Source organism: Phytophthora cinnamomi (assembly GCF_018691715.1).
Source record: "Phytophthora cinnamomi strain GKB4 chromosome Unknown Contig0, whole genome shotgun sequence".
Lineage (NCBI taxonomy): Eukaryota > Oomycota > Peronosporomycetes > Peronosporales > Peronosporaceae > Phytophthora > Phytophthora cinnamomi.
The window spans coordinates 468-24,476 of record NW_027150933.1 but is presented as its reverse complement, the minus strand read 5'-3'; the positions used below and the strand labels follow the sequence as shown (position 1 = coordinate 24,476).

At 56.6% G+C, this 24,009-nt stretch overlaps 3 protein-coding genes across 3 annotated transcripts; 1 reads left to right on the top strand and 2 right to left on the bottom strand.

Annotated features, from left to right (window-relative positions):
• Nucleotides 1-80: 80 nt before the first annotated feature.
• Nucleotides 81-979, bottom strand: IUM83_01700 (cmgc dyrk protein kinase; the record flags this gene model as incomplete). The annotated part of the gene is made up of 4 exons (XM_067925574.1): nucleotides 81-246; nucleotides 320-404; nucleotides 482-728; nucleotides 914-979. 4 exons carry the CDS (start codon nucleotides 977-979, stop codon nucleotides 81-83), a joined length of 564 nt encoding a protein of 187 aa, XP_067800610.1.
• A 92-nt stretch (nucleotides 980-1,071) lies between these two features.
• On the bottom strand, nucleotides 1,072-3,681 carry IUM83_01699 (CMGC/DYRK protein kinase; the record flags this gene model as incomplete). Its single annotated transcript, XM_067925573.1, has 5 exons — nucleotides 1,072-1,346; nucleotides 1,424-1,562; nucleotides 1,632-1,913; nucleotides 1,994-2,230; nucleotides 2,299-3,681. The coding sequence occupies 5 exons, from the start codon at nucleotides 3,679-3,681 to the stop codon at nucleotides 1,072-1,074; spliced, it is 2,316 nt and encodes a 771-aa protein (XP_067800698.1).
• Nucleotides 3,682-3,827: 146 nt separating this feature from the next.
• Nucleotides 3,828-4,679, top strand: IUM83_01698 (uncharacterized protein; the record flags this gene model as incomplete). Its single annotated transcript, XM_067925572.1, has 5 exons — nucleotides 3,828-4,009; nucleotides 4,080-4,128; nucleotides 4,197-4,412; nucleotides 4,482-4,578; nucleotides 4,651-4,679. 5 exons carry the CDS (start codon nucleotides 3,828-3,830, stop codon nucleotides 4,677-4,679), a joined length of 573 nt encoding a protein of 190 aa, XP_067800697.1.
• Nucleotides 4,680-24,009: the final 19,330 nt, after the last annotated feature.

Below are 24,009 nucleotides of genomic sequence, written 5' to 3'. Positions count from 1 at the left end.
GGCATAAAGAGCTCGGCAACATTCTCTTGGCAATGTGTCAACAGCCCGCCACAAACGATCACGTAGCCTTTTTTGCATGATCAGCACGTCTTGCTATTAGTAGTAGTGTTACATTGGTTGACCATGCGGTTGATGCGGTCCATCTTCTGGCGCCGCGGCATCGGGGACCGCCGAGTCCACGCCGTCAACTGCATGATGCGCTGCTCCAGCAGCTTCTCGTTCCACAGCAGCGTGTCCACCGAGAACCTTCACACCAACCACAAAACGCCCATCAACCTCATCGCTTTCGTGCAGCACGATACATCGGGGACAAACTCACCCGCTCGGGACGTCGTCCCCAACGGCCGGAGAGACCTCCAGACTCGACTGCTCACGCAGGTGCCCATGACGCAGCGGAACATACCCTACAAGTCGACACCCGACAAGTTCCGTTCGTCACCGCTACTTATTTGCACCCAACCGCAAGGACCTCGTCCCTCACCTTCCGGGGGGATCGGCGGCTGCCCGATGCTCGTGACGACCGCCACCTCCTGGTTCGGGTAGAACCTGGCCCACTTGTCGCTGGTGTAGAAGCCCACGCCGTCCGCCGTGACGCCGCTCGTGCTCTCCTGGTTGTCCGCTGCACCAGGCGACGACGAGGCCGAGGCCGTGGAGCTGCTGAGCCTCCTGCCCTGCTTGTGCGTCGCTTCCAGACTCAGGGCCTCCACTTGGTTCTGCATCTCCTGGCTCTGGGCAACCAACGCACACGGAGCGAGGCAAGTGCCAAGAGAGAGAAGAGAGAGAGAGAGAGGTCCACACTCAGTCGCCGGGCAAACGGAGCAGTGAGGGGGCTCCCCAGCAGCTTTCTCTATGGATTCTAGGCCGCCTCTGGGCCAGCACAACACACGCAAGCAACACGCAGAGGCCGACGCACCGCCGAGACGCCGTCGTTGCCGTCCTGAGGCGCCATCCCTGCCGCCGATTTACCCGCCTGCGGCATAGCGGCGGCCTTTTGAAAATGATAATTGGTGTAAGAGCTTACACCAATTGGTGGCCAAATGTAGCCATCCCGATGTTGAAGTGGTCGGTCAGTCACATGCGATTCTCGGCGAAGACGCCGTGCTGCAGCCACTTGTGCGCCAGCGCCTCGCGAGCCGACAGCCGACGCGCCGGGTCGATCTGCAGCAGCGCGCGCAGGAAGTCCAGGAACTCCGGGTCCTTCGTGTGCACGGCCGCTTCCAGCGGAGGCATCTGGAGACTTGCAACCAGCACGCCGTTGCCCAGGTGGTCCACGGTGAAGAGCCCCGTGTCGATCAACTGGTTCTGCAGGTCCTCGCGGTCGTCCAGCAGAGACGCTGGAATGGGACCTGACCACGACAACAAGTAGCAGGTTAGATATCAGTGGTGCAGGCAGTGAACGAGCGGGTTTTGCGGAGCCACGCACCTATTGTCGCGAGGATCCGTGCCAGCAGAGTCTGCTCCGAGTCGTTGCGGAAGAGAACCTCGCCAGTGTACATCTCGGCGATGACACACCCGAGTGACCACAGATCGATCTTTGTATCGTACAAGAGTCCGAGGATTACCTGCGAAAAAGATGAACGCGTTAGGATACGTTTGGCTCTTTCCAGTGAAATGAACTTCCAACACCTTACCTCGGGGGCACGATAAGAACGCGATTGAACGTAGGACGTGAGTTCATCCGTCGTGAAGCACGCAGATCCAAAGTCGATCACCTTGACGGTACATGCGCTGAAGTTTTGGATAAGGATGTTCTCTGGCTTGAGATCGCAATGCACAAGTCCAAGGGAGTGGAGGGTATCAAGCGCTTCAAGCACCTCGATCGTGATCTTCTTCAGACGAGAAATGTTGAAGTAGTTGATCACGCCGCGCTGCAGGAGCAAGCGCGAGAACTCATACAGGTTGTCTCGAAGGAGCTGCAAAATAGAAATCAACCACGGTTAAAGGGATGCATCAGCATGGGACCACGAAGATGTAGGCAACTGTTGTAACGCACCTCCGTGACGATAATCAGGTGCTCACGGAAGTAGAACGCATCCAGAAGGCGCACGAGATGCTTCTCGTCCACCTTGCAGTTGCGGCCAATGTACTCTAGGATGCGAATCTCGTCCACACCTTGGTCGAAGTACTCCTTGTTGTTCTTGATGATTTTCAGGCATACCGCCTGCTCAGTGGTGGTGTCAATACACTTGTACGTCCGACTGAACACAGCTTCTCCAATAGCCATTTCCACCTACAAGGTCAAGAAAATTCAGAAATTAGATTACCTATCGTTCAGAGCCACACCAAGCCACCACACACCTTGTATCGATTCCCGATCAGGGCCCCCGCACGAGGACGCCAGTCCTGATTGGGTTCAAATCCAGTCCGATTCTTCTCGCGAAGAATTCGCAACTGGAACACTTCGTAATCTTTTGGCTCGCTATCATCCTCGTCGTCATGGCTCCCATCACTCTCTTCACCGTCACATACGTCGTCTCCTTCTTTGATATCAACCGTGTGAACGGCGTCAGCCTTCTGTTTCTTTTTGCCATCAAGGTCATGCTGGAATGTCGTCACCTGGCCTTCAATCGGAGAGCCAACCTCGAACGTGTTCGGCAGCGTTTCCTTATCGCCAAAGTGCGCCAAGCCGTTGGGGACCAAACCACCACCTTCCGCGACGTCAGTGCTAAACTGTGCCATGTTGTCGACCAGCCCTTCTCTATCGTCAGCGTCGCCGCCACTTTCACCCCCCGCATCCTCGTCATCGTCCATTTCAAAGAGCTTCTCCTCGGTCTTACCCTCTAAACCCTCCGCCTCTTCGTTCTCCCCGCCCCCGTCCTCTTCATCCTGGAAAGTGTCGTCCTCGCAGACCGAGCTCACCATTTCACTGTAGACCTCGTCCTCCGCTCGAACCGTGTTATCCTCCTCCTGCGTGAACGCGAACTGGTTCGGCTGTCGCGGCCACAGCGCCGACACGGGCTCCCCGTCCATGGACGTCGTGCCGGGGGACGCCCCGAGGCCGAAGGACGACCGGGGCGAGTTCGAGATCCTGGCGGAGCTGCCGCCGCCGAAGCTCGCGTGCACGATGCCGATGGGGTCCGAGATCATGTCGTCCATGGCCGTGAGCGTCTCGTCCGTCATGCAGAGCTGGTTCACGGCCTCGGCCAGGTCGTTCTCGTACTGCTCGCCGTAGTCGCCGCTGCTGTCGTCGTCGCTGCTGCCGTCCTCCTCCTGGCTGTGCCGGTAGTTGTCGTAGACACCCAGCGACGTCGCGGGGCGTGCAGGAGGCGGACTGGCGTCTGCGTCTTCTTCTTCTTCGCTGACGGCTCGGCGGCCGAGGTTCCAGCGCCGCAGATTGTCCTCCGAGAGGCTGCCGCGCAGCGTGGCGCCCTCCTGCACCTCCGGCAGCTGCTGCTGCTGCTGCTGGCCCGCGTCGAAGAAGCGCAGCAGCAGCGAGTTCTCGTCGCCCATCTCCTGGTGCAGCGCCTGCCGCAGCCGCTCGTTCGTGTGGATGCGCTCCACGGCCTTGGGCACGTTGGCGATGGACTCGAGGATCAGCTCCAGCAGCTCCTTGCGCTCCAGCTCCTTGCGCCGGTGGCGGTCGTCGGCGCTGGGCGCGGACGTCACGCGCCGCAGGAACGACATGGGCGGGCGGAACGCGCCAGCGGCGGCGGCCAGAGGCGGCGGAGGCGGCGAGGACATGGCGGAACTGGTTCAACCTCGCAACCGCTTGGGAGCGGATATGACCCCTCGATGTTGATAATTGTATAAATTCATTAGTTCCCGCTTTTCTAAGGGTATTGGAATGGAAAGGGGGTGGCTCGATAGCGCGCAATCATTCCGACACGATGCCGCTGCTGCGGAGGCTGCTGCGCGCGGAGGAGCTGGGCGACGCGCCCGCGAGCGCCACGGCCGAGCAGCTCTTCGCGTCGAGCATCTACTCGCAGGAGCTGCGCGCGCAGCGACAGCAGGCTGCGGCGCGGTGCAGTGCCCCGTTGGAGACCATGGCGGCGCGGCGGAATGACACGAGGTCGACGCTGCTGTTGGTCATAAGAGTACTAGGCGATGCTAGAGAGGTGCTGACCATGGTCTACGGGCAGGTCGGAGCTGGGCAACTTGCTGGAGCAGGCTGCAACGTGCAGTATTGAGGTGTGTAGGCTACCGCCATTGGACTGCATGTCGTTCGTGGCTGTTGACACGTTGTTCACTACTGCCAGAAATGCGTGACGGCCGCCTTGATGGTGACCAAGGACGGCGGTCGCGTGCTGTTCCTGGTGCGAGACCCGAAGCTCGTGACCAAACGACTGGCGGCGGCGGTGTCGAGTCCCACCGCGGCGGTGCCGACGGATTTAGCGGCCGAGTGTCTCCACCGAGTGCGTTTCCGCCAGTGCCGAAGCGTCTACGAGCTGCTCTGCGAGCTGGATCGCGTGCAGGTAACGACGCGTGCTATTGCGGTGATGGAAACGTTCAGATTCGTGACCGGCGGTTCTGAGATGGAGCAGGCTGGGCAGGATGGGGCGCCGGAGCAGCTCGTGGCGCTCGGGCCGCTGTGCGACTTGTTTGCCGGTTTCCAGACGGCTTCGGGGATCACGCCCACCGGTAGGATGGCGGCCCAGCTGCTTCTTTTAATCTACTACAACTAACAGAGTATCCTGTATGTTTGTCTGTAAGTCCGTCCGTTCTCTATCTTGGGGGCTTAGCCTGCCGTAGAGCATCGTCGGGGGAGCGCCCTTCCCGCCTGGCGACAGTGTATTAGTAGCCTACCCTATGGCATCCCACCATCCTTTTGACTGGCTAATCTATGCCCGATATTACAAAAATAGCCTTGCGTTATATTTATTCGTGCTGTGATAGGCTGAAATTGCCACCCCGCTAAAATTTCCGTTTTTGAATTCGAATTCGGGCGCGGCGGAGCGACGCAGGGCGCGGACGGCGGGCGCCGCTGCGAGCCCCACAGGACGCGAGCGCCGCACAGCGACGACGGTGCGCTGCGTGCGCGATATAGCAACCCGTATATGCGCCCTAAAGTCGATAAAGTTAATAGACGACGACCTTCTGGGCGTGAGCTAAATACATAATATATTATTACTGCTCTGTGATTGGCCGAAATCCTCTCTGTTAGAATATATTGCTATTCGGGGTGCCACACACATTTCGCGATACAGCGCGCGAAATACAAGACGTGCGCTGGACAGGGGTGATCCCGGACCTTCAAGCACCTTCCACAGGACCTTCAAGCACGCAGGATCTTCAAGCATGTTGGACATTCGTGCACCGAACGCGATCGCGTAGTAGTAGAGCGAGCTGGAACAGCGAGCGTAACGGGTTGGGACAAACGGTATATCCAGTAGTGAAGCGAGCTGGCACAGCGAGCGTAACGGGTTACGATGAATGGTCCTTCAAGCGCGACCTGCGGGACCTTCAAGCACCGACCTGGCACAGCGAGCGTAACGGGTTGGGACGAACAGTATGGTAAGTAGTGGAGCGAGCTGGGACAGCGAGCGCAACGGGTTGCAATGAACGGTATGGTAAGTAGTGGCCTAGCGAACTGGCACAGCGAGTGTAACGGGTTGCGATAAATTGTCGATGAAGTACGCCGGACCTTCAAGCACTTCGGACCTGCAAGGCCGCAGGACCTACAAGTACCGAGCGCTATCCGTTGTAGTGGCGCGAGCTGGCACAGCGAGCGTAACGGGTTGTGACGAACGGTATATTCAGTAGTGGAGCGGGTTGGGACGAACGGTATATTCAGTAGTGGAGCAAGCTGGCACAGCGAGCGGAACGGGTTGCGAGCAACGGTATGTTCAGTAGTGGAGCGAGCTGGCACAGCGAGCGTAACGGGTTGAGACGAAAGGATTGCCAAGTAGCGTAACGGGTTGCGCCGAACTGTAAACCCACCGGAGCGATGCGGAGGGGCTATGACAAATAGTGGAGCGAGCTGGAACCGCGAGCGTAACCGCCTATGACTAACCACACACACCGCCGCGAAGCGGCGGCGATCGGCTAGTCTACTACAACCAACAGAGTATCCTGTATGTTTGTCTGTAAGTCCGTCCGTTCTCTATCTTGGGGCTTAGCCTGCCGTAGAGCATCGTCGGGGAGCGCCCTTCCCGCCTGGCGACAGTGTATTAGTAGCCTACCCTATGGCATCCCACCATCCTTTGACTGGCTAATCTATGCCCGATATTACAAAAATAGCCTTGCGTTATATTTATTCGTGCTGTGATAGGCTGAAATTGCCACCCCGCTAAAATTTCCGTTTTGAATTCGAATTCGGGCGCGGCGGAGCGACGCAGGGCGCGGACGGCGGGCGCCGCTGCGAGCCCCACAGGACGCGAGCGCCGCACAGCGACGACGGTGCGCTGCGTGCGCGATATAGCAACCCGTATATGCGCCCTAAAGTCGATAAAGTTAATAGACGACGACCTTCTGGGCGTGAGCTAAATACATAATATATTATTACTGCTCTGTGATTGGCCGAAATCCTCTCTGTTAGAATATATTGCTATTCGGGGTGCCACACACATTTCGCGATACAGCGCGCGAAATACAAGACGTGCGCTGGACAGGGGTGATCCCGGACCTTCAAGCACCTTCCACAGGACCTTCAAGCACGCAGGATCTTCAAGCATGTTGGACATTCGTGCACCGAACGCGATCGCGTAGTAGTAGAGCGAGCTGGAACAGCGAGCGTAACGGGTTGGGACAAACGGTATATCCAGTAGTGAAGCGAGCTGGCACAGCGAGCGTAACGGGTTACGATGAATGGTCCTTCAAGCGCGACCTGCGGGACCTTCAAGCACCGACCTGGCACAGCGAGCGTAACGGGTTGGGACGAACAGTATGGTAAGTAGTGGAGCGAGCTGGGACAGCGAGCGCAACGGGTTGCAATGAACGGTATGGTAAGTAGTGGCCTAGCGAACTGGCACAGCGAGTGTAACGGGTTGCGATAAATTGTCGATGAAGTACGCCGGACCTTCAAGCACTTCGGACCTGCAAGGCCGCAGGACCTACAAGTACCGAGCGCTATCCGTTGTAGTGGCGCGAGCTGGCACAGCGAGCGTAACGGGTTGTGACGAACGGTATATTCAGTAGTGGAGCGGGTTGGGACGAACGGTATATTCAGTAGTGGAGCAAGCTGGCACAGCGAGCGGAACGGGTTGCGAGCAACGGTATGTTCAGTAGTGGAGCGAGCTGGCACAGCGAGCGTAACGGGTTGAGACGAAAGGATTGCCAAGTAGCGTAACGGGTTGCGCCGAACTGTAAACCCACCGGAGCGATGCGGAGGGGCTATGACAAATAGTGGAGCGAGCTGGAACCGCGAGCGTAACCGCCTATGACTAACCACACACACCGCCGCGAAGCGGCGGCGATCGGCTAGTCTACTACAACTAACAGAGTATCCTGTATGTTTGTCTGTAAGTCCGTCCGTTCTCTATCTTGGGGCTTAGCCTGCCGTAGAGCATCGTCGGGGAGCGCCCTTCCCGCCTGGCGACAGTGTATTAGTAGCCTACCCTATGGCATCCCACCATCCTTTGACTGGCTAATCTATGCCCGATATTACAAAAATAGCCTTGCGTTATATTTATTCGTGCTGTGATAGGCTGAAATTGCCACCCCGCTAAAATTTCCGTTTTGAATTCGAATTCGGGCGCGGCGGAGCGACGCAGGGCGCGGACGGCGAGCCGCTGCGAGCCCCACAGGACGCGAGCGCCGCACAGCGACGACGGTGCGCTGCGTGCGCGATATAGCAACCCGTATATGCGCCCTAAAGTCGATAAAGTTAATAGACGACGACCTTCTGGGCGTGAGCTAAATACATAATATATTATTACTGCTCTGTGATTGGCCGAAATCCTCTCTGTTAGAATATATTGCTATTCGGGGTGCCACACACATTTCGCGATACAGCGCGCGAAATACAAGACGTGCGCTGGACAGGGGTGATCCCGGACCTTCAAGCACCTTCCACAGGACCTTCAAGCACGCAGGATCTTCAAGCATGTTGGACATTCGTGCACCGAACGCGATCGCGTAGTAGTAGAGCGAGCTGGAACAGCGAGCGTAACGGGTTGGGACAAACGGTATATCCAGTAGTGAAGCGAGCTGGCACAGCGAGCGTAACGGGTTACGATGAATGGTCCTTCAAGCGCGACCTGCGGGACCTTCAAGCACCGACCTGGCACAGCGAGCGTAACGGGTTGGGACGAACAGTATGGTAAGTAGTGGAGCGAGCTGGGACAGCGAGCGCAACGGGCTGCAATGAACGGTATGGTAAGTAGTGGCCTAGCGAACTGGCACAGCGAGTGTAACGGGTTGCGATAAATTGTCGATGAAGTACGCCGGACCTTCAAGCACTTCGGACCTGCAAGGCCGCAGGACCTACAAGTACCGAGCGCTATCCGTTGTAGTGGCGCGAGCTGGCACAGCGAGCGTAACGGGTTGTGACGAACGGTATATTCAGTAGTGGAGCGGGTTGGGACGAACGGTATATTCAGTAGTGGAGCAAGCTGGCACAGCGAGCGGAACGGGTTGCGAGCAACGGTATGTTCAGTAGTGGAGCGAGCTGGCACAGCGAGCGTAACGGGTTGAGACGAAAGGATTGCCAAGTAGCGTAACGGGTTGCGCCGAACTGTAAACCCACCGGAGCGATGCGGAGGGGCTATGACAAATAGTGGAGCGAGCTGGAACCGCGAGCGTAACCGCCTATGACTAACCACACACACCGCCGCGAAGCGGCGGCGATCGGCTAGTCTACTACAACTAACAGAGTATCCTGTATGTTTGTCTGTAAGTCCGTCCGTTCTCTATCTTGGGGCTTAGCCTGCCGTAGAGCATCGTCGGGGAGCGCCCTTCCCGCCTGGCGACAGTGTATTAGTAGCCTACCCTATGGCATCCCACCATCCTTTGACTGGCTAATCTATGCCCGATATTACAAAAATAGCCTTGCGTTATATTTATTCGTGCTGTGATAGGCTGAAATTGCCACCCCGCTAAAATTTCCGTTTTGAATTCGAATTCGGGCGCGGCGGAGCGACGCAGGGCGCGGACGGCGGAGCTGCGAGCCCCACAGGACGCGAGCGCCGCACAGCGACGACGGTGCGCTGCGTGCGCGATATAGCAACCCGTATATGCGCCCTAAAGTCGATAAAGTTAATAGACGACGACCTTCTGGGCGTGAGCTAAATACATAATATATTATTACTGCTCTGTGATTGGCCGAAATCCTCTGTTAGAATATATTGCTATTCGGGGTGCCACACACATTTCGCGATACAGCGCGCGAAATACAAGACGTGCGCTGGACAGGGTGATCCCGGACCTTCAAGCACCTTCCACAGGACCTTCAAGCACGCAGGATCTTCAAGCATGTTGGACATTCGTGCACCGAACGCGATCGCGTAGTAGTAGAGCGAGCTGGAACAGCGAGCGTAACGGGTTGGGACAAACGGTATATCCAGTAGTGAAGCGAGCTGGCACAGCGAGCGTAACGGGTTACGATGAATGGTCCTTCAAGCGCGACCTGCGGGACCTTCAAGCACCGACCTGGCACAGCGAGCGTAACGGGTTGGGACGAACAGTATGGTAAGTAGTGGAGCGAGCTGGGACAGCGAGCGCAACGGGTTGCAATGAACGGTATGGTAAGTAGTGGCCTAGCGAACTGGCACAGCGAGTGTAACGGGTTGCGATAAATTGTCGATGAAGTACGCCGGACCTTCGTTCGGACCTGCAAGGCCGCAGGACCTACAAGTACCGAGCGCTATCCGTTGTAGTGGCGCGAGCTGGCACAGCGAGCGTAACGGGTTGTGACGAACGGTATATTCAGTAGTGGAGCGGGTTGGGACGAACGGTATATTCAGTAGTGGAGCAAGCTGGCACAGCGAGCGGAACGGGTTGCGAGCAACGGTATGTTCAGTAGTGGAGCGAGCTGGCACAGCGAGCGTAACGGGTTGAGACGAAAGGATTGCCAAGTAGCGTAACGGGTTGCGCCGAACTGTAAACCCACCGGAGCGATGCGGAGGGGCTATGACAAATAGTGGAGCGAGCTGGAACCGCGAGCGTAACCGCCTATGACTAACCACACACACCGCCGCGAAGCGGCGGCGATCGGCTAGTCTACTACAACTAACAGAGTATCCTGTATGTTTGTCTGTAAGTCCGTCCGTTCTCTATCTTGGGGCTTAGCCTGCCGTAGAGCATCGTCGGGGAGCGCCCTTCCCGCCTGGCGACAGTGTATTAGTAGCCTACCCTATGGCATCCCACCATCCTTTGACTGGCTAATCTATGCCCGATATTACAAAAATAGCCTTGCGTTATATTTATTCGTGCTGTGATAGGCTGAAATTGCCACCCCGCTAAAATTTCCGTTTTGAATTCGAATTCGGGCGCGGCGGAGCGACGCAGGGCGCGGACGGCGGGCGCCGCTGCGAGCCCCACAGGACGCGAGCGCCGCACAGCGACGACGGTGCGCTGCGCGATATAGCAACCCGTATATGCGCCCTAAAGTCGATAAAGTTAATAGACGACGACCTTCTGGGCGTGAGCTAAATACATAATATATTATTACTGCTCTGTGATTGGCCGAAATCCTCTCTGTTAGAATATATTGCTATTCGGGGTGCCACACATTTCGCGATACAGCGCGCGAAATACAAGACGTGCGCTGGACAGGGGTGATCCCGACCTTCAAGCACCTTCCACAGGACCTTCAAGCACGCAGGATCTTCAAGCATGTTGGACATTCGTGCACCGAACGCGATCGCGTAGTAGTAGAGCGAGCTGGAACAGCGAGCGTAACGGGTTGGGACAAACGGTATATCCAGTAGTGAAGCGAGCTGGCACAGCGAGCGTAACGGGTTACGATGAATGGTCCTTCAAGCGCGACCTGCGGGACCTTCAAGCACCGACCTGGCACAGCGAGCGTAACGGGTTGGGACGAACAGTATGGTAAGTAGTGGAGCGAGCTGGGACAGCGAGCGCAACGGGTTGCAATGAACGGTATGGTAAGTAGTGGCCTAGCGAACTGGCACAGCGAGTGTAACGGGTTGCGATAAATTGTCGATGAAGTACGCCGGACCTTCAAGCACTTCGGACCTGCAAGGCCGCAGGACCTACAAGTACCGAGCGCTATCCGTTGTAGTGGCGCGAGCTGGCACAGCGAGCGTAACGGGTTGTGACGAACGGTATATTCAGTAGTGGAGCGGGTTGGGACGAACGGTATATTCAGTAGTGGAGCAAGCTGGCACAGCGAGCGGAACGGGTTGCGAGCAACGGTATGTTCAGTAGTGGAGCGAGCTGGCACAGCGAGCGTAACGGGTTGAGACGAAAGGATTGCCAAGTAGCGTAACGGGTTGCGCCGAACTGTAAACCCACCGGAGCGATGCGGAGGGGCTATGACAAATAGTGGAGCGAGCTGGAACCGCGAGCGTAACCGCCTATGACTAACCGACACACACCGCCGCGAAGCGGCGGCGATCGGCTAGTCTACTACAACTAACAGAGTATCCTGTATGTTTGTCTGTAAGTCCGTCCGTTCTCTATCTTGGGGCTTAGCCTGCCGTAGAGCATCGTCGGGGAGCGCCCTTCCCGCCTGGCGACAGTGTATTAGTAGCCTACCCTATGGCATCCCACCATCCTTTGACTGGCTAATCTATGCCCGATATTACAAAAATAGCCTTGCGTTATATTTATTCGTGCTGTGATAGGCTGAAATTGCCACCCCGCTAAAATTTCCGTTTTGAATTCGAATTCGGGCGCGGCGGAGCGACGCAGGGCGCGGACGGCGGAGCGCTGCGAGCCCCACAGGACGCGAGCGCCGCACAGCGACGACGGTGCGCTGCGTGCGCGATATAGCAACCCGTATATGCGCCCTAAAGTCGATAAAGTTAATAGACGACGACCTTCTGGGCGTGAGCTAAATACATAATATATTATTACTGCTCTGTGATTGGCCGAAATCCTCTCTGTTAGAATATATTGCTATTCGGGGTGCCACACATTTCGCGATACAGCGCGCGAAATACAAGACGTGCGCTGGACAGGGGTGATCCCGGACCTTCAAGCACCTTCCACAGGACCTTCAAGCACGCAGGATCTTCAAGCATGTTGGACATTCGTGCACCGAACGCGATCGCGTAGTAGTAGAGCGAGCTGGAACAGCGAGCGTAACGGGTTGGGACAAACGGTATATCCAGTAGTGAAGCGAGCTGGCACAGCGAGCGTAACGGGTTACGATGAATGGTCCTTCAAGCGCGACCTGCGGGACCTTCAAGCACCGACCTGGCACAGCGAGCGTAACGGGTTGGGACGAACAGTATGGTAAGTAGTGGAGCGAGCTGGGACAGCGAGCGCAACGGGTTGCAATGAACGGTATGGTAAGTAGTGGCCTAGCGAACTGGCACAGCGAGTGTAACGGGTTGCGATAAATTGTCGATGAAGTACGCCGGACCTTCAAGCACTTCGGACCTGCAAGGCCGCAGGACCTACAAGTACCGAGCGCTATCCGTTGTAGTGGCGCGAGCTGGCACAGCGAGCGTAACGGGTTGTGACGAACGGTATATTCAGTAGTGGAGCGGGTTGGGACGAACGGTATATTCAGTAGTGGAGCAAGCTGGCACAGCGAGCGGAACGGGTTGCGAGCAACGGTATGTTCAGTAGTGGAGCGAGCTGGCACAGCGAGCGTAACGGGTTGAGACGAAAGGATTGCCAAGTAGCGTAACGGGTTGCGCCGAACTGTAAACCCACCGGAGCGATGCGGAGGGGGCTATGACAAATAGTGGAGCGAGCTGGAACCGCGAGCGTAACCGCCTATGACTAACCGACACACACACCGCCGCGAAGCGGCGGCGATCGGCTAGTCTACCACAACCAACCGAGTATCCTGTAAGTTTGTCTGTAAGTTCGTCGTGTTCCGCCCTTGGGGCATCAGCCTGCCGTAGCGCATTGTCCTACCGCCCTGCATTAGCGCATTAGTAACCTGCCCTATGGCATCTCACCATCTTCCGGACTGGCTTATGTTTGCCCGATATTACAACATAGCCATGCGTGATAATTATAACGCGCTGTGATTGGCCGATTTTGCCTCAGCGCTCACATTTCCTTTTTTGAATTCCGCGCGCGGCGGAGCGAGGAAGCGCTCGGACGTCGGCGCTGCAGCGAGCCCCACAGGACGCGAGCGCCGCACAGGGACTAAGGTACGCTTAGCTACATAGTTTCCTAACTGTAATAGAAGTGTCGGTTTCGGGAGTTCCGCCTGTTGGGATAACTGGTACCTTCAGGGCAGTCGAGGTATTATAGTGTGGGATTAAGGGCGGCCTGGTGCCTACTCCGGTGGGGCCACGGGGAGTTGCAGTGGGTTCCACGACACGGCCATGTAGTCGAGACTCCCCGTTGGCGCACAGATGCCAGGCAGGCCGTCCCGAATCTGCAACATTGCTCTCTTGCTTGCATCCCGGGTTTAATTACCTTGGAGAATGGCATTTGGGTACTGCAGCTCTCCACTATACTGACCGTTACTTTCTCTAAAGTGGGTAGCAATACCCATTTTAAGATGATAAGAAAGACTGCAGCTGGCACCCGCCGCCGACGTAGGATTGCGCGTGCCCTTGCCGCAGCGACCGCTCTTGGGAGCCGCGACCCTGAGGTGCCCACGTCCGCCCGCCAGCGGCGTGGGAAATCTCATACCAATCCGGGGTAAATGGGCAGATCTCGGCGAAGCCGGGTGACCTGCCTCATCTCCGGGCCAGTGGTCGTATGGGACCGGCGCTTTAGGTGGACGCACCTATTTGCGCTTCTGTGTCTGCGGCGGGGCGCGTGTATAGGACCCTGGAAATGGCGACGGTGTTCTTAGACTTTATGTCTAACGCGTCATGTGACTCTGTTGCGTGTACGCAGCCCAGAATGGCTCGAACGAAAAGGAAATGGACGCGCGAGGAGATCGAGCAGGCCTTGCGGGACAACGAGCGTATCAACGCAACCCCGGCTGCTCCAGAGGAGCCTGCCGCTAAAAGGCGCCGCCAAGCGCGTCGGAGGGCTAAACGATACAACTTAAACAAGGAATTTCAATCGCTTATCGTGACAGACACGGCCGCTACTGTCACGGCTGTCGAGAGTCATGTTGCGGCCGGAAACACGTCTGTTGGGCCTCCACCAATCCGCAGAGAAGAACCTCCGGTCCAGGCAGCGGCGCCTGTTGATTCTACAGTTGTAGCAACTGATGTCAGCACAACGGAGCAAGTTCCTGGCTCGACCCCGGCGGAGGCAGCGCGTAGGAGGCGCGCTGCAATGACGGCGTCTCAAACAGAACGACGCCGCGCGCGAGACAGAGAGAGAGCCCGAATTAGAAGGGCGAACATGACGGGATCCCAACGCGAGCGTCAAAGACGTAGAGATGCAGAACGCCAAAGGACACGTAGGGCTCTATTAACAGAGGCCGAACGAAGCACAGCGCGCGAGCAAAGCCGTTTACTACAGGCCGCTAGAAGAGCTAACCAAACCGAGCAACAACGGGAGATCATGCAGGAGACCGATCGTCTACAACACGCCCAACAACGCCAGCAAGAAACGCCAGATGAACGTGAAGAACGCCAGGAACGCGAACGCGTTCGCCAGGAAGAACGTCGGGCTAATCTGACGCAAGAAGAAGCGGAAGCAGAGCGAGTGGCTCTTCGGGAGTATCAAGCCACGGTTCGAGACGCTCAAGAGGAGGAGGTGAGAGAGGAACGACGACAACAGGAGCGTATACGGCGCAGCACTCTTCGCAGAGGTCATGCACTCGCAAACCAGGAGGATTTCAGAGTCTCCATGCTCAGCGGCGACAACATCGTTAATGGGCGCCACAGACTGCCTCCAACTACGATCTGCCCTCATTGCAACGCGTGGAAATGGCCTGCAGAGTCCAAAAAGGCTGTTGTTTGAGGAGCGGTGCAGCTACCTTCACTACGAGCTGCGCCTCCGCGACTGCACCAGTTGTACACGGATGCCGAGTTTCGGCGCCGCATTCGTGCCTACAACCAAGTTTTGCCTTCACGTCGATTGGGGCTTCCTGTAGCAACCGGTCCAACTTCAGGGACGTGAACCAAGACGAGAGCGTTGCTGGACAACGTGGTGTATACACGTATCGTATTCAAGGAGCCATGGGGCACTACTTGGGCTCTCTACTTCCGCGTATCGATACGTTCACAAACGAGCCCATGCCCCCAAGTTTGCCCAGATCTACATCGTCGATCCAGACATGCAACAGCGAGCGGAGCGTCGCCGAGGTATTTTCGCTGACCTCCACGCCGGGACGCTGCTGGAGATGGAGCAGATGATGGAGGAGTGCAATCCGTTCGCGCAACAATATCTCAACTTCGCGGAGAAGCTGCGCGCCGACCAGGCGGCGGGAAAGGAGGTGGTTGATATGGTGTTCCGGCTGCACGAGAAGAGGTCAAACCCACGAACCCACAACCTACCAACGGTCTCGGAAGTTGGGGCGACTCTTATCGAGGATGGCAACTTGGACAGCCCGCGCGACATCCTTCTGCGTACTAAAGATCACTCGCTGCTTCGGCTCTTCGAGACGCACTCTGTGTATGACCCGTTGCAGTACCCACTACTTCTTCCGCATGGAGAACTGGGTTGGACCTACACAGACGTGTATGCGAACAACGTGGTGCGCAGAAAGAAGCGTGAAATGTCCCTCCGAGAGCATGTAGCCTACCGGTTATTCCAGAAAGTCGGTGACGAGTCGGTACTGCACCAAGGTGGGCGATTATTCCAGCAGTACTGCGTAGATCAACGAGCCAAGTGCGAGCAAGAGCAACTGCGTTGGGTGGCATCCCATCAAGCTGAACTTCGCGCCGATCAGTACAGCGGGGTTCGAGACGCGCTTCTAAGTGAAAACACGGCGGTTCTGCGCGAGGGCGAAGCCCTATTGACGGAGTACAACCGCGAAACTGGGGCGCTCCAGCACCCCGATGAACCGCAGCGTCGCTCGGGACACTTCCTGGACCAAATCGGCAAGCGCATCGTTCTACCAGCTACGCATTCGGGGAGTCCGCGGGCCATGTACAAGTCTTACCAAGATTCCATGGCTATCGTGCGGGAGTACGGGAAACCGGACGTCTTCGTTACTATGACGTGCAACCCTACGTGGGACGAGATCCAGGAAAAGATACCGGAGCCAAACCAAAGCGCACAAGACCGCCCGGACATTGTAGCCCGCGTTTGGCAGCAGAAATTGGCGGCGATGCTGAAAGACTTGGATGAAGGCGTACTGGGACGTGTTCTGGCGAGGATCTACGTGGTGGAGTTCCAGAAGAGGGCCTCCCACACGCACACATTCTGATTATTCTCGCAGACGAAGACAAGCCGCGTACAAGACAAATCATCGACAAGTTGTGCTCTTCGGAGCTCCCGGACGCCGAGATCAACCCCAGCTGTACGAGACCATCCTCACTTGCATGATGCATGGTCCATGTGGCGCGGCGAACCCTCCAGCCCCTGCATGAAGGACGGAAAGTGCACGAAGGGATACCCGAAGCCGTTGGTAGAGGTTACCCAAGGAAACGTGAACGGGTTTCCTGTCTGCAGACGTCGCCGCCGGCCACCGGGAGTACTCAAGTTCAAGGGAAGGGAGTACGACAACGCCACCATTAACCAATGGGTGGTCCCGTACAATCCCTACCTTCGCAGAAGTACAACTGCCATATCAACGTGGAGGTTTGTACGGCCCTCACGGCGGTCAAATATCTGTACAAGTACGTCTACAAGGGGTCCGACAAGGCTGTAATCACTGTGGAAACGGTGGGCGGGGAGTCGAACGGTGCAAGGATGGATCCCAACGAGATTCTTCGGTACCTGAACGCAAGGTATATATCTCCGATAGAGGCATGTATGCGGCTTCTCGACTTCTCCGTTCAAGGCAAGACGCATTCCATCGTACAGCTGACGATCCACCTGGAGAACGAGCAATGTGTGACCTTCCGTTCGAGCGACAACCCGGATCGAGTTCTCACCGCGGTCGCCACTCGATGTTGACCCGCTTCTTCGAATTGTGTGCGAGCGAGGCCCCGGAGAACCAAGTTGCAAAGACCATGGTGTACCAAGACATTCCGAAGCTATTCCGATGGGATGACAAGGCAAAGAAATGGGTTCGTCGCAAACAATACCAAGCGGCGCTTGGGCGGATGGTTCATGTGACCCCTCGGGACATGGAGCGGTTCTACATGCGTGTACTGCTGTGTCACCGCAAGGGACCTCAGTCCTTGCCAAGCTTCGGACAGTGGATGGTGTTACGTATGCGTCGTACCGCCAAGCCGCACTCAAACTGGGCTACCTTGAAGACGACGCAGAATGGATTGCGTGTATGGAAGAAGCCGCTGCCTTCAAGATGCCGTACCAACTCCGCCAGCTCTTCGCGACGATCATTGTTTATTCTCAAGTTTCGGAGGTTCGCGTTCTGTGGAATCGATTCTACGACGTTCTTTCTGAAGACTTCGCGCACACATACCGGGGCTTGGAAGGACAGGAGAAGGAAGACATGATCAGGTTCCACACACTCAAGGACCTTAACGACCTGCTCCAAATCAATGGCTACGTAGTGGCGGACTTTGACCTCCCTCAGCTGGATGACTACCCGCGGCTGGTGCTGGATTCGCTGCTGCGGAACAACCTCATTCGACGCGAACTGGAGGGGTACCAGCACTCTACCCTTCAAGCCATTGTGGACCAAGAAAGCCAGCTGAACGACGGCCAACGAGCTATTTACGACGAAATCATCCAGGCGGCCGAAGCACCAGTTCAAGGCAACAAGCTGTTCTTTATTGACGGCCCGGGAGGTACAGGAAAGTCAACTCTGCTGCGGCATATCCTGGCGAAGGTGCGACTGTCCGGGAAGATCGCGATTGCTGTGGCTTCGAGTGGAATTGCTTCGCTGTTGCTCATGGTGGGCGCACAGCGCATTCGACGTTCAAGATACCTCTCAAGCTGAACGACAAGTCGACGTGTGCGATTTACAAACAATCGCGCCTCAAGATGTTGATCGAGCGAGCCAGTTTGGTTATCTGGGACGAAGCTCCAATGACTCACAGGCACGCCTTCGAAGCGGTGGACAGGTCTTTGCGTGACATCATGGGTAACGACCAGGAGCCTTTTGAGGAAAGTATTTGTACTTTCCGGTGACTTCCGCCAGATTTTGCCGGTGGTAGTGCGCGGCACACCAGCGGAGACCATCGGCGCGTGTCTGAAGTCATCTACGCTATGGCGACACTTCAAGCAGCTGCATCTCACGGAAAACATGCGTGTACAATCGGCAAGTAACGAAAGCACCGCCGCAGAGCTCGCAGCTTTCTCGGAGTTTCTCCTACAAGTGGGAGAGGGTAGACACGAGGTCAACAGGTCCCTGGGCAGGGACTTTGTGAAGATTCCGCGCGATATGCTGATCGACAACATCTACGAAGAAGGAGACGACATTGAAGACGAAGAAATCACACCTGGAGCTGTTCCACGGGGTTTGAAGAACATTATTGATAAGATGTACGCCGACATCAACGATCCCGAGGTTGCTACGGACGAGTACTTCGCCAACAGGACCATCTTGACGACTACCAACGCCGTGGTGCACCGCATCAACCAAGCTGTCTCTGAACGACTCTCCGGGAGGCCCGCGAGTATCTATCGGTGGATTCAGTGGATGACGACAACGAAGGAAACTTCTTCGAGCCGGAGGTGTTGCATTCGGTGACTATCAACGGTATTCCTCCACACAAACTTACATTGAAGGAAGGCGCCCCAATTATGATGATGAGAAACCTGAACCCCGACTTGGGCCTCTGCAACGGAACGCGACTACGGGTTGTCCAGCTCAAGCCCCACGTTATTCATGCTACCATCATGACTGGCGAGCGCATAGGCCAAAACGTTCTAATTCCAAGGATCGTCTTCGTCAGCGATGGGGACGCGCGCGAGTTCCCCTTCCGCTTGCGACGCAAGCAGTTTCCAGTTGTACCAGCTTTCGCCATGACCATCAACAAAGCCCAAGGCCAAACCGTCCAGAACCTAGGTTTGTATCTGGCGACACCCTGCTTCTCCCACGGACAGCTCTACGTGGCGCTGTCGAGAGTTACATCCAGGTCCAAGTTCAAGGCTTTGATCGAGTATCCGGAGCTGGAGGAAGACGACGGTGCATACACTGACAACATTGTGTACAGGCAGATATTCGAAGATGCTTAGGCGGAGTAGGCATTCAGCAGTACACACTTCATAATTACATAAATACATGTCTTTTTGGAAGTGCGTTTCACATTAGCAATGCATCCCTTGACGAAACCATCGCCCGCCGGAGCGAAGCGGAGGGCATACCTACCCCAACGTCAAGCGTTGTATGCAAAACCAACCAGCCCGCCGGGCAAGGCGGGCGGCTCATTGTTCACTGTGGCCAAACCCACCCACCGCCGCGAAGCGGCGGCGCTCAATAGTCTACTGATCTGCCGTATCGTCGGGGAGCGCCCTTCCCGCCTGGCGACGTATTAGTAGCCCACCCTATGGCATCCCACATCTGACTGGCTTTATGTTTTGCCCGATATTACAACATAGCCATGCGTATATTATAACGCGCTGTGATTGGCCGATTTTGCCTCAGCGCTCATTTCCTTTTGAATCGTTCGCGCGGCGGGAGCGAGGGAAGCGCTCGGACGCGTCGGCGATGCGCTGCGAGCCCCACAGGACGCGAGCGCCGCACAGGGACTAAGGTACGCTTAGCCATAGTTCGCCAACCAGCCCGCCGGAGCGAGTGGAGGCGGGCGGCCCACACTACTGTGGCCAAACCCACACGATCGCACCGCCGCGAAGCGGCGGCGCTCGGCTAGTCTACCACAACTAACCGAGTATCCTGTAAGTTTGTCTGTAAGTTCGTCGTGTTCCGCCCTTGGGCAAGTACCGAGCGCTATCAGCCTGCCGTAGCATTGTCCTACCGCCCTGCATTAGCGCATTAGTAACCTGCCCTATGGCATCTCACCATCTTCCGGACTGGCTTATGTTTGCCTGGATATTACAACATAGCAGCGCCATGCGTATAATTATAACGCTGTGATTGGCCGATTTTGCCTCGGCTAGTCTACCACAACTAACCGAGTATCCTGTAAGTTTGTCTGTAAGTTCGTCGCAGCCTGCCGTAGCGCATTGTCCTACCGCCCTGCATTAGCGCATTAGTAACCTGCCCCGATATTACAACATAGCCATGCGGAGCGAGGAAGCGCTCACATTTTGAATTCCGCGCGCGGCGGAGCGAGGAAGCGCTCGGACGTCGGGCGCTGCAGCGAGCCCCACAGGACGCGAGCGCCGCACAGGACTAAGGTACGCTTAGCTACATAGTTTCCTAACTGTAATAGAAGTGTCGGTTTCGGGAGTTCCGCCTGTTGGGATAACTGGTACCTTCAGGGCAGTCGAGGTATTATAGTGTGGGATTAAGGGCGGCCTGGTGCCTACTCCGGTGGGGCCACGGGGAGTTGCAGTGGGTTCCACGACACGGCCATGTAGTCGAGACTCCCCGTTGGCGCACAGATGCCAGGCAGGCCGTCCCGAATCTGCAACATTGCTCTCTTGCTTGCATCCCGGGTTTAATTACCTTGGAGAATGGCATTTGGGTACTGCAGCTCTCCACTATACTGACCGTTACTTTCTCTAAAGTGGGTAGCAATACCCATTTTAAGATGATAAGAAAGACTGCAGCTGGCACCCGCCGCCGACGTAGGATTGCGCGTGCCCTTGCCGCAGCGACCGCTCTTGGGAGCCGCGACCCTGAGGTGCCCACGTCCGCCCGCCAGCGGCGTGGGAAATCTCATACCAATCCGGGGTAAATGGGCAGATCTCGGCGAAGCCGGGTGACCTGCCTCATCTCCGGGCCAGTGGTCGTGTATGGGACCGGCGCTTTAGGTGGACGCACCTATTTGCGCTTCTGTGTCCGCGGCGGGCGCGTGTATAGGACCCTGGAAATGGCGACGGTGTTCTTAGACTTTATGTCTAACGCGTCATGTGACTCTGTTGCGTGTACGCAGCCCAGAATGGCTCGAACGAAAAGGAAATGGACGCGCGAGGAGATCGAGCAGGCCTTGCGGGACAACGAGCGTATCAACGCAACCCCGGCTGCTCCAGAGGAGCCTGCTGCTAAAAGGCGCCGCCAAGCGCGTCGGAGGGCTAAACGATACAACTTAAACAAGGAATTTCAATCGCTTATCGTGACAGACACGGCCGCTACTGTCACGGCTGTCGAGAGTCATGTTGCGGCCGGAAACACGTCTGTTGGGCCTCCACCAATCCGCAGAGAAGAACCTCCGGTCCAGGCAGCGGCGCCTGTTGATTCTACAGTTGTAGCAACTGATGTCAGCACAACGGAGCAAGTTCCTGGCTCGACCCCGGCGGAGGCAGCGCGTAGGAGGCGCGCTGCAATGACGGCGTCTCAAACAGAACGACGCCGCGCGCGAGACAGAGAGAGAGCCCGAATTAGAAGGGCGAACATGACGGGATCCCAACGCGAGCGTCAAAGACGTAGAGATGCAGAACGCCAAAGGACACGTAGGGCTCTATTAACAGAGGCCGAACGAAGCACAGCGCGCGAGCAAAGCCGTTTACTACAGGCCGCTAGAAGAGCTAACCAAACCGAGCAACAACGGAGATCATGCAGGAGACCGATCGTCTACAACACGCCCAACAACGCCAGCAAGAAACGCCAGATGAACGTGAAGAACGCCAGGAACGCGAACGCGTTCGCCAGGAAGAACGTCGGGCTAATCTGACGCAAGAAGAAGCGGAAGCAGAGCGAGTGGCTCTTCGGGAGTATCAAGCCACGGTTCGAGACGCTCAAGAGGAGGAGGTGAGAGAGGAACGACGACAACAGGAGCGTATACGGCGCAGCACTCTTCGCAGAGGTCATGCACTCGCAAACCAGGAGGATTTCAGAGTCTCCATGCTCAGCGGCGACAACATCGTTAATGGGCGCCACAGACTGCCTCCAACTACGATCTGCCCTCATTGCAACGCGTGGAAATGGCCTGCAGAGTCCAAAAAAGGCTGTTGTTTGAGGGAGCGGTGCAGCTACCTTCACTACGAGCTGCGCCTCCGCGACTGCACCAGTTGTACACGGATGCCGAGTTTCGGCGCCGCATTCGTGCCTACAACCAAGTTTTGCCTTCACGTCGATTGGGGCTTCCTGTAGCAACCGGTCCAACTTCAGGGACGTGAACCAAGACGCGAGCGTTGCTGGACAACGTGGTGTATACACGTATCGTATTCAAGGAGCCATGGGGCACTACTTGGCTCTCTACTTCCGCGTATCGATACGTTCACAAACGAGCCCATGCCCCCAAGTTTGCCCAGATCTACATCGTCGATCCAGACATGCAACAGCGAGCGGAGCGTCGCCGAGGTATTTTCGCTGACCTCCACGCCGGACGCTGCTGGAGATGGAGCAGATGATGGAGGAGTGCAATCCGTTCGCGCAACAATATCTCAACTTCGCGGAGAAGCTGCGCGCCGACCAGGCGGCGGAAAGGAGGTGGTTGATATGGTGTTCCGGCTGCACGAGAAGAGGTCAAACCCACGAACCCACAACCTACCAACGGTCTCGGAAGTTGGGGCGACTCTTATCGAGGATGGCAACTTGGACAGCCCGCGCGACATCCTTCTGCGTACTAAAGATCACTCGCTGCTTCGGCTCTTCGAGACGCACTCTGTGTATGACCCGTTGCAGTACCCACTACTTCTTCCGCATGGAGAACTGGGTTGGACCTACACAGACGTGTATGCGAACAACGTGGTGCGCAGAAAGAAGCGTGAAATGTCCCTCCGAGAGCATGTAGCCTACCGGTTATTCCAGAAAGTCGGTGACGAGTCGGTACTGCACCAAGGTGGGCGATTATTCCAGCAGTACTGCGTAGATCAACGAGCCAAGTGCGAGCAAGAGCAACTGCGTTGGGTGGCATCCCATCAAGCTGAACTTCGCGCCGATCAGTACAGCGGGGTTCGAGACGCGCTTCTAAGTGAAAACACGGCGGTTCTGCGCGAGGGCGAAGCCCTATTGACGGAGTACAACCGCGAAACTGGGGCGCTCCAGCACCCCGATGAACCGCAGCGTCGCTCGGGACACTTCCTGGACCAAATCGGCAAGCGCATCGTTCTACCAGCTACGCATTCGGGGAGTCCGCGGGCCATGTACAAGTCTTACCAAGATTCCATGGCTATCGTGCGGGAGTACGGGAAACCGGACGTCTTCGTTACTATGACGTGCAACCCTACGTGGGACGAGATCCAGGAAAAGATACCGGAGCCAAACCAAAGCGCACAAGACCGCCCGGACATTGTAGCCCGCGTTTGGCAGCAGAAATTGGCGGCGATGCTGAAAGACTTGGATGAAGGCGTACTGGGACGTGTTCTGGCGAGGATCTACGTGGTGGAGTTCCAGAAGAGGGCCTCCCACACGCACACATTCTGATTATTCTCGCAGACGAAGACAAGCCGCGTACAAGACAAATCATCGACAAGTTGTGCTGCGCGGAGCTTCCTGACGCCGAGATCAACCCCCAGCTGTACGAGACCATCCTCACTTGCATGATGCATGGTCCATGTGGCGCGGCGAACCCCTCCAGCCCCTGCATGAAGGACGGAAAGTGCACGAAGGGATACCCGAAGCCGTTGGTAGAGGTTACCCAAGGAAACGTGAACGGGTTTCCTGTCTGCAGACGTCGCCGCCGGCCACCGGGAGTACTCAAGTTCAAGGAAGGGAGTACGACAACGCCACCATTAACCAATGGGTGGTCCCGTACAATCCCTACCTTCGCAGAAGTACAACTGCCATATCAACGTGGAGGTTTGTACGGCCCTCACGGCGGTCAAATATCTGTACAAGTACGTCTACAAGGGGTCCGACAAGGCTGTAATCACTGTGGAAACGGTGGGCGGGGAGTCGAACGGTGCAAGGATGGATCCCAACGAGATTCTTCGGTACCTGAACGCAAGGTATATATCTCCGATAGAGGCATGTATGCGGCTTCTCGA